General features: G+C 44.6%; 1 protein-coding gene across 1 annotated transcript in view; it reads left to right on the top strand.

The window, feature by feature from the left end:
* The window catches only part of myt1b (myelin transcription factor 1b), a 111,498-nt gene that overhangs the window by 90,111 nt on the left and 6,367 nt on the right, over positions 1–15,020 (top strand). The window contains exons 12-15 of the mRNA XM_053643656.1: positions 9,147–9,364; positions 9,462–9,652; positions 10,687–10,938; positions 12,953–13,107. Coding sequence (XP_053499631.1) covers positions 9,147–9,364; positions 9,462–9,652; positions 10,687–10,938; positions 12,953–13,107 — 816 coding nt within the window. The remainder of the gene's footprint in view (positions 1–9,146; positions 9,365–9,461; positions 9,653–10,686; positions 10,939–12,952; positions 13,108–15,020) is intronic.

Raw genomic sequence — 15,020 nt, forward strand, 5'->3', positions numbered from 1 at the left:
ATGGAAATGTACTAGCTTAAACTCAAGGCTGTATTGGATAACATGTCTCATCCTCTGCATGCCATCTTGACTAAACAGAGAAGGACATACAATAACAGCCTGAGACAAACATGCTGTTCCAAATACCTTGCCCTCCACTAATATTGTAAAGAGTAAAGAAGGCTGTGAAAAATTGTCTTTATTGTTTAACTTTTTGATATTTTGTTTAAAAATACTCTCCTCTCATGAATATCAAACAATTGCAAACATAACACAGGTTTATAAAAAAAATATATCTTTGTTAAATATAGGTGTGCAACAATTATTGGCACCCTATTAATTCATAGAAAAGTATATTTGAAGTGTATTCCCATTGATATTTTACAATTTTTTAGTACAACTGGGTGACTAAGAACAGGAAATTGTTCAACAATGACTTCTTGTTTCACATGGGTATAAATATGAAGTAACACATAGGCCAAATTCCCTTAGTCATTCATAACAATTGGTAAGACCAAGGAATATAGCTGTGATGTGCAGCAAAATGTTGATGAGCTTCACAAAGTGGGAGGTGGCTATAAGAAAACAGCAAAAGCATTAAAAATGCCCATTTCCACCATCAGGGCAATGATTACGAAGTTCCAGTCAAGTGGAAATGTTATGAATCAACCTGGACTTGGACGTGTACCTATCTATCTACCCTGTAAAGGGTATGGTTCGAGTGACCAGATCACAGCTGGAGAATTGCAAAAGTAGTTGTGTCTCCAGAAAGTCTCCAATACTACAATCCGAATTCACCTACATCATCACAAGGTGTTTGAAAGGGTTTCATGCAAAAATAAGCTCAAGCATCTTCAGTTTGCCAGACACTATTGGAACTTCAAATGGGATTGGGTTCTGGTGGTTAGATGAAGCCAAAATAGAGCTTTTTGGCAATAAAAATAATAAAGCTGGTTTTGGCACCCACAGAGAGGTAGCCATATGGAAAAGTACTTCATGCCCACAGTTAAATATGGTGTTGTCTCTTTAATGTTTTGGGGCTGTTTTTCAGCCAGAGAATAATCCAAAACGTACATCAAAATCAACTCAAAAATGGTTTACTGACCACAAAATCAAGGTCCGGCCATAGCCGTCCCACTCCATTGACATGAAACCCATAGAAAACCTGTGGGGCGAACTGAAGAGAACAGTCCACCAGCATGGACCTTGGAATTTGAAGGATCTGGAGAGATTCTGTATGGAGGAATGATCTCACATCCCTTGCCATGTATTCTCCAACCTCATCAAGCATTATAAGAGAAGTCTCAGAGACTCCATCTTGGCAAATGGAGGTAGCAAAAAGTGTTGACTAAAATGGTGCCAATAACTGTTGCACACCTATATTTAACAAATATATGTTTTATAAACCTGTGTTTTGTTTGCAATTGTTTGATATCCATGAGAGCATAGTATTTTTGTGAATTTATTTTAACAAAAGATTGAAAGGTTAAACAATAAAGACACATTTTCACAGCCTTCTTTGCTCATTTTTACAGATGGTGCCAATATTAGTGGAGGGCACTGTACATATTAGTACAATGACACAATACAGAATTCTTTCAGTGTCTAACACACACATACACACACATGCACACACATGCACACATGCACACACACACACACACACACACACACACTGACCAAATCATTTTAGAGAATTTTTTTGTTGCTCCTAAATGATAACTTGGGATCAGGACTAGTCTTCAGGAAGACCATTCTAGCTTATGAATTCCATGCTCTACCAAATGCAAATGTGCCCAGAGGTGATAAGACACTGTTTAATACTACTCTTTTACTCTTTTGTCTGTTTTTATGAATTTAGCCTGAAAAGAAGTGCAAGAACTAAACAATAAAATAAATTATGCCTGAATATGTAAAAAGAAAAAAAGAAAAAACATTGTTATTAAATACGTACCTCAGGTAGAAATCGTCTGGGTTACGCATGTAACCCTGTCCCCTGAGAAAGGAATGAGACGTTGCGTTTAGCATAACAGTATGGGAGTGCCCTTGCGCGCGTGACCTGTATCTGAAGCTTGTGTAAAATCATACCTCTACTTATAGGCCTGCCACGATCAGGTGATGTGGCAATTAAGCATGATATATATATATGGCACCTGTGAACCACGCCACCAGCCTCTATTATCTGAAGCAAAGACGCAATTCACAGGCCTGCCCTGGTATGACAAAGCTACGCAACGTGTCATTCCCTTCTCAGGGAACAGGGTTATATCCGTAACCCAGACGTTCCCTTTCAAAGGGAACTTCGACGTTGCGTTTCGCATAACACTATGGGAATGAGAATACCCACTCCTTCATACCAAGGGTACGGCCTGTTCAAAAAGATCCAAGTCCGTGGGTCACTGCAAGACACTCGAGCCCAGGGTGTAATGAATATCCAGGCTGTAATAAAGAATGAATGTGTGTGGTGTAGACCATCCTGCAGCAGCACACACATCCTGTAAGGATACCCCTTTGGCCAAAGCCTTCGAGGAGGCAACCGCCCTAGTGGATTGAGCCCTTATGCCCAGAGGCATGGTGAGACCGCGCGCCTCGTAAGCCATAGAGATTGCTTCCACTATCCAATTAGAGATGCGCTGCTTTGACACAACATCACCTCTACTGTCGCCGCCAAAGCAGACCAGCAGCTGCTCCAATTTACGCCACTGGCCGGAGCGGTGGACGTAAGTACAGAGAGCCCTTACTGGACACCGCAGGTGCATCCTCTCTTGTTCCGGTGTGAGGAATAGAGGAGTGCAGAAAGCCTGCAACACCACAGGGTGGGCAGCCGATGTAGGCACCTTAGAAATATAATCCAGCCTAGGATACAGGAATTGTCTCATGTGCAATAGGCCCAACAGTATGACGTTGGCTGCTGCTGCCATAAGGCCCAACAGTCTCTCATAGAGACTGGAGGGGATGCCCAGACCTAGCTTTATCTTGCTCAAAGTTGATAGGATCGATCCTATGCATGTTGGGGATAGAAATGCCCTCATCGTAGTAGAATCTCATATAACCCTTCAGTGTCCTCTGCACTGAAGAAAGCATATTTTTCTTGAGGTTCAACTTGAGCCCCAAGCTCCTCATGTGGGCGAGAACAACATCTCGATGTTGAACCGCCAGTTCCCTGGATCATGCTAGAATTAACCAGTCATCCAGGTAGTTTAGTACACGGATGCCCTGGAGTTACAAGGGAGCCAGAGCAGCATCCATGCACTTTGTGAAGGTGCGAGGGGATAAAGCTAGCCCGAAGGGAAGAACCCGAAATTGGTATGCATTGTCTCCAAACGCAAACCTCAGGAGCTTCCTGTGACTGGGCGATATTCCTATGTGGAAATACGCATCTTTCAGATCTATACCAGTCTTCGAACCGAATCTGTGGCACGATAAGTTTGAGCATCAGCATCTTGAACCTGTATGTCCGAAGAGTATGGTTCAGATGACGCAGATCTAAAATTGGCCGCATACTCGCATCTTTTTTGCAGACCAGGAAATAACAGCTGTAAAAACCCCCCTCCCTTAGGCAACGGGGTACATGTTCTATGGCCCCTTTGCCCAAAAGGGAACTTACTTCCTGCACTAACATTGGGTTCTGCTCTGCGCTGACAACTGTGGTGAGCACACCTCTGAACTGGGGGAGTCAATCTCTGAACTGGACACAGTAACCCTTTTCTATGATAGACTGAACCCATGGAGACACATTTGGCAGTAGTTTCCACACTGCCAGATGGTCTTTTAGTGATGTTAACTTTTCCACATTCCGCTGGAGGGAAAGCATCAGATTTCCGTCGCCCTGTGACAGCTCGCTGACCAGAGAAGGCTGAAAACATGAGATGGCCTTGGCCAGGGCAGGCCCTACAGTAGCACTGGGGGCTATCTGTCCTAACAACCTCATGTCCCATGGTACATCCCTCCATGGCCCATCAGGACCGTGCCTTCCTTGCCTGCTTTGCTTTTATGATCATTCTTAGATCAGGCCTGTTAGCAGGCTGTGGCTGTGGCCGCCCGGTCCCCTGGCTCTCTGCGGGGGGAGGCGGGCCGCCACACTCCCCTTCTGTGCCTCCCTAGCGCTGGCCCGGACTCCGCTCATAGATGCCTGGGCAAACTCGACACGACAGGGAAGGAACTGGCTGAACACCGCCGTTTGCTGTTTTGCCTCGTTAAGCCTGTCGGCGATGGCATTAACCGCGCCACCAAACAGGCTGGTAGGTTTAACAGGGGTGTCCAGCAAGGAGGCCTCATCTTTGTCCCCATCACTGAGAGGTTGAGCCATAGGTGCCTCTCCGCCATAATCAGGCTACCCATTGAACGGCCGATATGACAGGCCGTTCGTTTGGTCACCCGGAGAGATAAATCTGTGGCGGGGCCCAGCTCTGCCACTGCCTCGGGCCCAATTCCCTCCCCAGTATCGAGCTCACTCAGCAGGTCTGCTTGTTAGGCCTGCAACACTGTCATTGCATGCAGTGACCCACAGGCAAGACCCGCTGCTGCATAGGCTTTGCCCACCAATGCCGAGGTGGCCTTACATGGCTTAGAAGGTAAAGTTGGCCTCCCTAAATTACCTGCCATTGATGGAGAGAGGTGGCTCGCAAGCACCTCCTCCACCTTCGGCATCGCTAAATATCCGTGCTGCTCACTCCCCATGACGGCTGAGTAATCAGATGTCGCGGGGTTATAAACACAGCTAGTGTATGGTTTTCTCCATAAGCGTGATATCTCATCATGCACTTCTGGAAAAAAGGGGAGTTTTCTACGGTGTGAGGGAGATTTATATTTATTTTCACTGGAGAGGAAGCACTCATCCAGCCTGCTACGAGCCACTTCCTCTTCCCCGGGCCAGTCTATACTCAACTTTTTAATTGCCCTAGTAATCACCTCAAGCAGCTCTTTATATGCTTGAGAGCTGCTGTCGGTTTTTGGTACAATGGCACCCTCTACCGACTCCTCTGAGTCAGCGAGGGTGTTTTGGCTTTCCATAGGGGAAAGAGGAGTCGCGACGCGAGCTCCAGAGTCAGGCAGAGAGCCAGACCCGGAAGACAGAGCAAGAGATAGAGCAGCGTTCGTCTCCGGCTCCTCTTCCAAATCCATACGTGAACCCCATGACCTTAGAACCCCAGATCCGCGAGGCTCTGAAACCCAACTCCCTTCGGGCGGGAAGAGAGCGAGCCGAGAGTGGAACTGCCTAATTGTGAAATGTTCACAATGCTGACAGACAGACCCCTTGAGGGCTGCCGTCGCATGCTCCACGCCCAAACAATTTACACAGAAAGCGTGTCCGTCTCCTCCTGTGACGAAACAGGAGCAAGGCGTAACACACTTTCTGAATTCTTTCTCACTCATTCTTTCTTTCTCTTTTCTTTTCTTTTTTTAAAAAGGAATAGAAAAGTTTAGAGATTTTAAGAAAATATAGAGTAGAAATGAAGCATCTTTTGTCACACAAACAACAGACATGCAGTCTCGCTGAAGATAATAAGGCTGGCGGCATGGTTCACAGGTGCCATATATATCATGTGGCGCGCTTAATTGCCACGTCACCTGATTATGGCAGGCCTATAAGTAGAGGCATGATGGAAGTGCCTCTCGCTCGCGACCGACATCTGACGTTTGTGTAAAATCATGCCTATTTATAGGCCTGCCATGATCAGGTGGCGTGGCAATTAAGCGCGTCTCGTGATATAAATATGGCACCTGTGAACCGCGCCATCAGCCTTATTATCTTCAGCAAAAGACTGCATGTTGGTTGTTTGTGTAAAGAAACAAAAAGATCCTTCATTTCCTCTCTATCTTTTCTCAAAATCTCTGGACTTTTCTATCCCTTTAAAAAAGAAGAAAAGGAATGAGCAAGAGAGAAAAATTAGAGTGAGAGAATTCAGGAAGTGTGTTACGGTTTGCTCCTGTTTCATCACAGGGAATAGTGCACACTTTCTGGGTGAAGTGTTTAGCTGCGCATGGTAATACCTACATTAGGACGCGACTCTCACTCTTCTCGGAAGCCGAATCGAGTTAGGTTTCAGAGTATTGCGGATCTGGTCCGGCCGCTGCCGAGGCAGCTAGCCGTCTCAGGTCCGGGGGATCTCTTATGGATCTATCTCTTGCTCTGTCTTCCGGGTACGCCTCTCCGCTGGATTTTGGAGTTTGCGTCATGACTCCTCCTTCCGCTATGGAACGTTAAAAGGGGGGGGGGCCACAAAAATTATAATAATTCCACTCTGACTCCAAGGAGCCAGAAGGATGTGCTAAAAACTGAGAGCTGCATATAAAGATCTGCTTGAAGTCATTACTAAGGCTGGATGAGCTTTTTCTCCCCAGTGAAAGTAAATCCCTCACACTGCAGAAAACTCCACTTTCTTCCAGAAGTGCATGACAAAATATCAGGTTTCTGGGGGGAAACCATGCATAAGCCATATTTATAACTCCACGATGTTGGATTATTCGGCCATTGTGGGGATTGAACGGCAATGCTATTTAGCTATGCTGAAGGTGGAGGAGGCACTTGCAAGCTACCTCTCTCCATCGACGGCAGGTAATTAGGGGGGCTGGCTTTGCCATCCAAGCCACCATGTAAGGCCACCATGGCATTGGTGGGCAAGGCCTATGCAGTAGTAGTCTTGCTTGTGGATCACTGCAGACAATGACAGTGTTGCAGGCCTACCAAGAGGACCTGCTGAGTGAGCTCAACATATGGCGGCATTCAGCCAGTTTCTTCCCTGTTGTGCCGAGTTCACCAGTACTAGTGCGAGGGAGACACAGAAGGCGAGTATGGCAGCCCGCCAACCCCCGCAGACCAGGGGAACCAGGCGGCAACAGTCGCGGCCTGCTACTAGGCCTGATCTGAGAATGATCATCAAGGCCAAGCAAGCAAAGAAGAGCAGTCCTGAGGGATGTTTCAGGGGACATGAGGTTGTTAGGGCAGTTAGCCCCCACTGCTACTGTAGGGCCTCCCCTAGCCAAGGCCGTCCCAAGTTTTCAGTATTCTCTGGTCAGCGAGCTGTCACAAGGCAACGAAAATCTGATGCTTTCCCTCCAATAGAATATGAAATAGTTAACGTCACCAAAAACTATTGCCAAATGTGTCTCCATGGGTTCTGTCTACTGTAGAAAAGGGTTACCGGGTCCGGTTTAGAGCTAGACCGCCCCCCGCCCCCCAAGGGCAGAGCCCAATGTTAGCGCAGGAAGTAAGATCCATCTCGGACAAAGAGGCCATAGAACATGTACCCCGTTCCCTGAGGGAGAGAGGTTTTTACAGCCATTATTTCCTGGTCCGCAAAAAATAGAGGAGTATACAGCCAAATTTAGATCTGCGTGATCTGAACTGTACTCTTCGGACATACAGGTTCAAGATGCTGACGCCCAAATTTATCATCCACAGATTCAGTTTGAGGACTGGTTTGTGATGATAGATCTAAAAGGTGCATATTTCCACATAGAAATATAATAGGAAACGGTGGCTCCATCCACAAGTGGTGGAGTCCATATGGCGAGGTTTGCCCAAGCGGGACTGCATGTGTTCGCCTCTGAGGAGACAACACATGGCCCGCTGTGGTTCGCCCTCATTCCTCCCGCACAATTAGGGCTGGACACCATGGTGCACATGTGGCCGAGGTCACATCTGTACACTTTTCCCCCGATCACTCTGCTCCCACAAGTTCTAGCGAGAGTTTGTAGAGACAGTCTATGTCTGCTGCTAGTAGCACCTTATTGGCCAGCTCAAATATGGTTCTCAGAGATAATATCCCTGCTAGATGGCACTCCTTGGGAGATTCCCATCTGCAGGGATCCACTGTAGACACACTGAACTGCGCATTAGCTGCAGTTCTGGAGTTCTAACAGGAATGTTTCTCAGCTGGGTGGGCTCCTTCTACAATCACTGTTTACGTGGCCACCATTTCGGCCAGCCATGCCCCTGTTGATGGAGCCTCTGTGGGGCAACATCCTCTAATTTCGAGGTTTATGTGTGGTGTCAGGCGGCTGAGGCCCATCTGCAGGCCACGCATACCTTTCTGGGACCTTTCTGTGGTCCTGGAAGGTCTGTCAGGCTCTAAAGGTAGCTTCTGATTCTAAAGCTCTTCTGCTGGCCCTGACATCTCTCAAGTGAGTAGGAGATCTACAAGCTCTCTTTGTTGCCCCTTCCTGCTTTGCCCCTGGATTAGCCAAGGCCTTCCTGTATCCTATGCCGGATTATATTCCTAAAGTGTCTACATCGGCTGCCCACCCTGTGGTGTTGCAGGCTTTCTGCCCTCCCCCATTCCCCACACCGGAACAAGAGAGAATGCATCTGCTGTGTCCAGTAAGGGCTCTCTGTACTTATGCCCACCGCTCTGGCCAGTAGCATAAGTCAGAGCAACTGCTGGTCTGCTTTGGTGGCGACAGTAGAGGTGATGCTGTGTCAAAGAAGTGCATCTCTAATTGGATAGTGGAAGCAATCTCTATTGCTTATGAGGCGCGCGGTCTCGTTACACCTCTGGGCACAAGGGCTCATTCCACTAGGGCGGTCACCTCTGCAAAGGCTTTGTCCTAGGGGGTATCTTAGAGGATGTGTGTGCTGCTGCAGGGTGTTCTACGCCACACACATTCTTTATTACAGCCTGGATATTCATTACACCGCTCAAGTGTCTTGCAGTGGCCCTCGGGCTTGGGTCTTTTTGAACAGGCCGCACCCTTGGTAGGAAGGAGTGGGTATTCTCATTCCCATAGTGTTATGCTAAACGCAATGTCAAAGTTCCCTTTGAAAGGGAACGTCTGGGTTACGCACGTAACCCTGTTCCCTGCGAAGGGAACAAGACATTGCATAGCTTTGTCATACCAGGGCAGGCCTGTCTTCGCTTCAGATAATAGAGGCTGATGGCGTGGTTCACAGGTGCCATATTTATATCACGTGACGTGTTTAATTGCCACGTCACTTGATCATCGTAGGCCTATAAATAGGCATGATTTTACACAAGCTTCAGATGCCGGTTGCGCGCTTGAGGCGCTCCCATAGTGATATGCTAAACGCAGCGTCTCGTTCCCTTCTCGGGGCATGCGTAACCCAGACGTTTTTTTATTACCTGCATTAATCATACTTGTTCGCTATCTCTCTCTCTCTCTCTCTCTCTCTCTCTCTTTCTCTCTCTCTCTCTCTCTCTCTCTAGACCCATGTGTTTTGTGAAGCACCTCGAGATGCCACAGTGTGGCAGCTATAGGGCAGCAAGCATGGTTCCCAATACACCCCATGCTAACCTCGCTAAAGAGCTGGAGAAGTACTCTAAAGTCTCCTTTGATTATGCAAGCTTTGATGTGCAGGTGTTCGGCAAGCGTATGCTTGCCCCACAGATGCACACCATTGAAAGCTCACCCAAAGTTTCAAAATGTAAGTAAAAGCAAGTATCAAGTCTGAGATAGCTTGTCCAAAATATAGAGATTGTGGTAATAAATGTCATTAATTTCTCTTCCCTGTTTTTCCACAGCCAAATCTCTATTCCCCAGGACTTCTCCCCCTAGTCCCAGCATGCAAAGCAACTATGGAAAGAGCTCATGTGGAGCCCATGATTACTCCCATGATGCTGAGGCTGCACACATGGCTGCCACAGCCATTCTAAACCTGTCTACTCGGTGCTGGGAAAAGCCCGAGAACCTCAGCACCAAACACCAGGATAAGGTACAGGTCACACATATTGATTTAAAACCTACTGCAGCAACATAAATGTCAATACTGCAAATCTGCAGCAAAAACTCAGTACTACATTGACATTCAGACTGAATGAGTATGTCCTTTTCATACACAATTTCACTTCTATGGGGCAGAAGTGCAAAGTTGTGTGAATGTGTTACATTGTGTGGCTATGGGAAAATGGGCCTTCAGTATAAGACAGTTTCATAAATATATCATGAGCTGGAGTGATATGCTTCCCTAGGCCAACTACTGTTGAGGCCTAGTTGCATCACCTCTCCTCCTCTTATTTTATTAATTCCTCTTCCTCTTCTTTTTTGCCATGCTTTGCTGTTATTGCATTAAGTTTTCTGTGGATAGCCCAGAAGCAGGTGTGCTTGGCTCTTCTGTTTATTATTCCCACTAGTCTAATGAAAGGATGAAGGCTGTTCAATGATTTTGTATAGTCAGAAAGACTAATGTGACTCTTCAAGTACTATTCCCTTTATCCGCTAGCTCCTCTCTTTATCTCTCTTTCCCCGCTAGCTCCTCTCTTTATCTCTCTTTCCCTCCACACGTGAGGAGTTTATGCTGAAGCTCTCCATCTTATATTGTAGTGTATATATCTTTTTTTTTTAAGTGTTCTGCCTCCTAAATAGAGTCACTACTTCATAATTTTTTCGATTTACTGCCATGTTTTTAGTGGAGGAGGATAAAAGGGGAAGATTAATGGGCTGAGAAGCCTAGTGGCTTGCCTCTAATCAGAGCCCTGCCACTTTGGGATCAGCTGTCTTTCTTGCACTTTAACACTCAGTCACCCCCAACACTCAGCAATGTTCATACACACTTAGTTCAAAACACATTGTATGGTGCTGTACAATGATATGTTCTGATGCAAATAATTCATGAATTCTTTCAAATGAACAGTGTATGGATTAGGAACAGTAATTTATGAAGTGTAATATTATTTATTTTATTTTTCTCTACACTATGCTCTATCAAGGGACACTTTATCATAAGGTTATTGTTTAACCTTGTTTTAGAACATGGAGATTGAAGTGGATGAGAATGGCACTCTAGACTTAAGTATGAAGAAGCCCATAAAGAAAGAGGGAGGCCCACTGAGCACAAGCCCAGGCATGCGCTCACCTGCCCTCTCATCATCATCCTCATCATCCGGGCACTATGGAAACACTGCCATCTCACCACACTTACAGGCCTACAAGCAGGAGGAGTGGGAGGGGCCTCTGGATTATACCAAACCTAATCGGCAAAGGGAGGAGGAGCTAGAGGAGGTGAGACTTGAAGCTTTTTGGACACATCTCTTGTCACTAAACCAGAGAATATTTTACCCAGCAGTGATAAAAAAAAAAAAAAAAAAAAAAAAAAAAAAAAAAAAAAAAAAAACACTTTAGACACAACAGAACCGTTGGTTTACCCTGTCTACTAAAATGACAAAATGTATTTTTCATTGCTTAACACAGCAATACACTGTTAAAACATAATATACAGTGCCCTCCACTAATATTGGCACCCTTGGTAAATATGAGCAAAGAAGGCTGTGAAAAATTGTCTTTATTGTTTTGATCTTTTGTTAAAAAAAAAAATTCACAAAAATACTCTGCTCTCGTTGACATCAAACCATTGCAACCAAAACACAGGTTTATCCAAAAAAATATTTGTTAAATATAGGTGTGCAACAATTATTGGCACCCTTTTACTCAATACTTTGTGCTACCTCCCTTTGCCAAGATAACAGCTCTGAGTCTTCTCCTATTGTATAATGCCTGATGAGGTTGGAGAATACATGGCAAGGGATCTGAGACCATTTCTCCATAGAGAATCTCTCCAGATCCTTCATATTTTGAGGTCCACGCTGGTGGAGTCTCCTCTTCACTTCACCCAACAGGTTTTCTATAGGTTTCAAGTTAGGGGACTGGGATGGCCATGGCAGGACCTTGATTTTGTGGTCAGTAAGCTATTTTTATGTTGATTTTGATGTATGTTTTGGATCATTGTCCTGCTGGAAGATCCAACCTTTTCCCATTTTAAGCTTTCTGGCAGAGGCAGTCAGGTTTTCATTTATTATCTGTTAACATTTGATGTCCATGATGCCATGTATCCTAACAAAATGTCCAGGTCCTCTGGCAGAAAAACAGTCCTAAAGCATTAAAGAGCCTCCACCATATTTAACTGTGGGTATGAGGTACTTTTCCATATGGCTACCTCTCTGTGTGCACCAAAACCTCCTCTGATGTTTAATGCCAAAAAGTTCTATTTTGGTTTCATTTGTCCATAGAACTCGATCCCATTTGAAGTTCCAGTAGTGTCTGGCAAACTGTAGATCCTTGAGTTTGTTTTTGGATAAGATAGAGGCTTTTTTTCTTGAAAGAAACAACTTGTGGTGATGTAGGTGACTTCAGATCAGACGCAACTAACTGCAATTCTCAAGCTGTGATCCTTGGAGATTTTTTGGCCACTCAGACCATCCTCTTAACAGTGTGTTGAGACATTATAGACATACATCAAATTCCAGGTTGATTCATAATATTTCCAGTTGGTTGGAATTTCTTAATTATTGCCCTGATGGTGGAAATGGGCATTTTCAATGCTTGTGCTATTTTCTTATAGCCATTTCCCATTTTTGAAGCTCATCAACCTTTTGCCGCACATCACAGCTATATTCCTTGGTCTTACCCATTGCTATAAATGACTAAGGGAATGTGGCCTATGTGTTACCTCATATTTATACCCCTGTGAAAGAGGAAGTCATGGTTGAACAATTTCCTGTTCCTAGTCACCCAGGTGTGATAAAAAAAAAAAATTGTAAGTATCAATGGGAATATACTTCAAATATATTTTTCTCATATGAATTCATAGGGCTGCCAATAACTGTTGCACACCTATATTTTACAAAGTTTTTTTTTCATAAACCTGTGTTGTGTTTGCAATTGTTTGATATCCATGAGAGCAGAGTATATTTGTTAATTTTTTTTTTAACAAAAGATCAAACAGTTAAACAATAAATACAATTTTTCACAGCCTTTTTTGCTCATATTTACCAAGGGTACCAATATTAGTTAAGTACACTGTACAAAATTTTTATTTGAAAATAATAAACATAACAAGGAATTGATCTTTAAAGGAAATTCAAAGTAAATAATGTAAAGTAATGATTTGATGAATCAGATGAATGAGATCAAGCCTTTGTCTTGGGTGGAATTTTTGTCTCTTCAAAATGGTGGGGTCTGAATTTTTTAAAAATAAATATTAATTCCATTTATTGTGTGTGTCTGTGTGTGTCTAAAGATGGATCATACAGCCCAGTCTTTTGCCTCCTCTGATGCTGAGGACTCTGACATGGCACAGGAGTGTGCGGAGGACAGGAAGTATCCTGGAGAGGTCACAACCCCTAGCTTCAAAGTCAAGTTCCAGCCCAGGGAGTGCAAGAAAGAGCTCCTTATGTGAGTGTCTTCAGCTACAGACTCACATATATATGTTAACATAATGCCTTTACAGTACATCTGGAAAGTATTCACAGCGCTTCACTCTGTCCACATTTTGTTATGTTACAGCCTTATTCCAAAATGGATTAAATTCATTATTTTCCTCAAAATTCTACAAACAATACCCCATAATGACAACATGAAAGAAGTTTGTTTGAAATCTTTGCAAATTTATTAAAACAAAAAAAGCACATGTACATAAGTATTCACAGCCTTTGCTCAATACTTTTTTGAAGCACCTTTGGCACCAATTACAACCTCAAGTCTTTTTGAGTATGATGCTACAAGCTTGGCACACCTATTTTTGGGCAGTTTTTCCCATTCTTCTTTACAGGACCTCTCAAGCTCCATCAGATTGGATGGGGAGCGTCGGTGCACAGCCATTTTCAGATCTCTCCAGAGATGTTCAATCGGGTTCAAGTATGAGCTCTGGCTGGGCCACTGAAGGACATTCACAGAGTTGTCCTGTAGCCACTCCTTTGTTACCTTGGCTGTGCGCTTAGGGTCGTTGTCCTGTTGGAAGATAAATCTTCGCCCCAGTCTGAGGTCCAGAGTGCTCTGGAGCAGGTTTTCATCAAGGATGTCTCTGTACATTGCTGCATTCATCTTTCCCTCGATCCTAACTAGTCTCCCAGTTCCTGCCACTGAAAAACATCCCCACAGCATGATGCTGCCACCACCATGCTTCACTGTAGGGATGGTATTGTCCAGGTGATGACTGGTGCGTGGTTTCCTCCAGACATGTCGCTTGCCATTCAGGCCAAAGAGTTCAATCTTTGTCTTGGTCTTGGTCTGAGAGTCCTTCGGGTGCTTTTTGGCAAACTCCAGGCAGACTGTCATGTGCCTTTTACTGAGGAGTGGCTTGATTCTGGCCACTCTACCATACATTCCTGATTGGTGGAGTGCTGCAGAGATGGTTGTTCTTCTGGAAGGTTCTCCTCTTTCCACAGAGACACACTGGAGCTCTGTCAGAGTGACCATTGGGTTTTTGGTCACCTCCCTGACTAAGGCCCTTCTCCCCCAATTGCTCAGTTTGGTTGGGTGACCAGCTCTAGGAAGAGTCCTGCTGGTTCCAAACTTCTTCCATTTACGGATGATGGAGGCCACTGTGTTCATTGGGACCTTCAATGCTGCAGAAATGTTTCTGTACCCTTCCCGAGATCTGTGCCTCAATACAATCCTGTCTCGGAGGTCTACAGACAATTCCTTGGACTTCATGGCTTGGTTTGTGCTCTGACATGCATTGTTAACTGTGGGACCTTATATAGACAGGTGTGTGCCTTTCCAAATCATGTCCAATTAACTGAATTTACCACAGGTGGACTCCAATCAAGTTGTAGAAACATCTCAATGATGATCAGTGGAAACAGGATGCATCTGAGCTCAATTTTGAGTGTCATGGCAAAGGCTGTGAATACTTATGTACATGTGCTTTTTTTGTTTTTTATTTTTAATAAATTTGCAAAGATTTCAAACAAACTTCTTTCATGTTGTCATTATGGGGTTTTGTTTGTAGAATTTTGAGGAAAATAATGAATTTAATCAATTTTGGAATAAGGCTGTAATATAACATAATGTGGAAAAATTGAAGCGCTGTGAATACTTTCCGGATGCACTGTACATATTTTTTAAGTTCTGCTGATTTAATTAATTCTGTATAGGGTTTCAAGTTGATGCAAGGTCATCTGTCTTTATTGTTTTTTTCTACTAAGCATACATTCTTAATTGGCATCAAGTGTTTTCTGTGCACTGGGGGTGGCTGTGGCTCAGCTGGTAGAGCAGGTTGTCCACTATTCAAAGGGTGAGCGGTTCATTTCCTGGCCCACATGACTCCACATGCCAAAGTGTCCTTGGGCAAGACACTGAACCCC

This window comes from Ictalurus furcatus, chromosome 15 (genome assembly GCF_023375685.1).
Source record: "Ictalurus furcatus strain D&B chromosome 15, Billie_1.0, whole genome shotgun sequence".
In the NCBI taxonomy this organism is placed as follows: domain Eukaryota; kingdom Metazoa; phylum Chordata; class Actinopteri; order Siluriformes; family Ictaluridae; genus Ictalurus; species Ictalurus furcatus.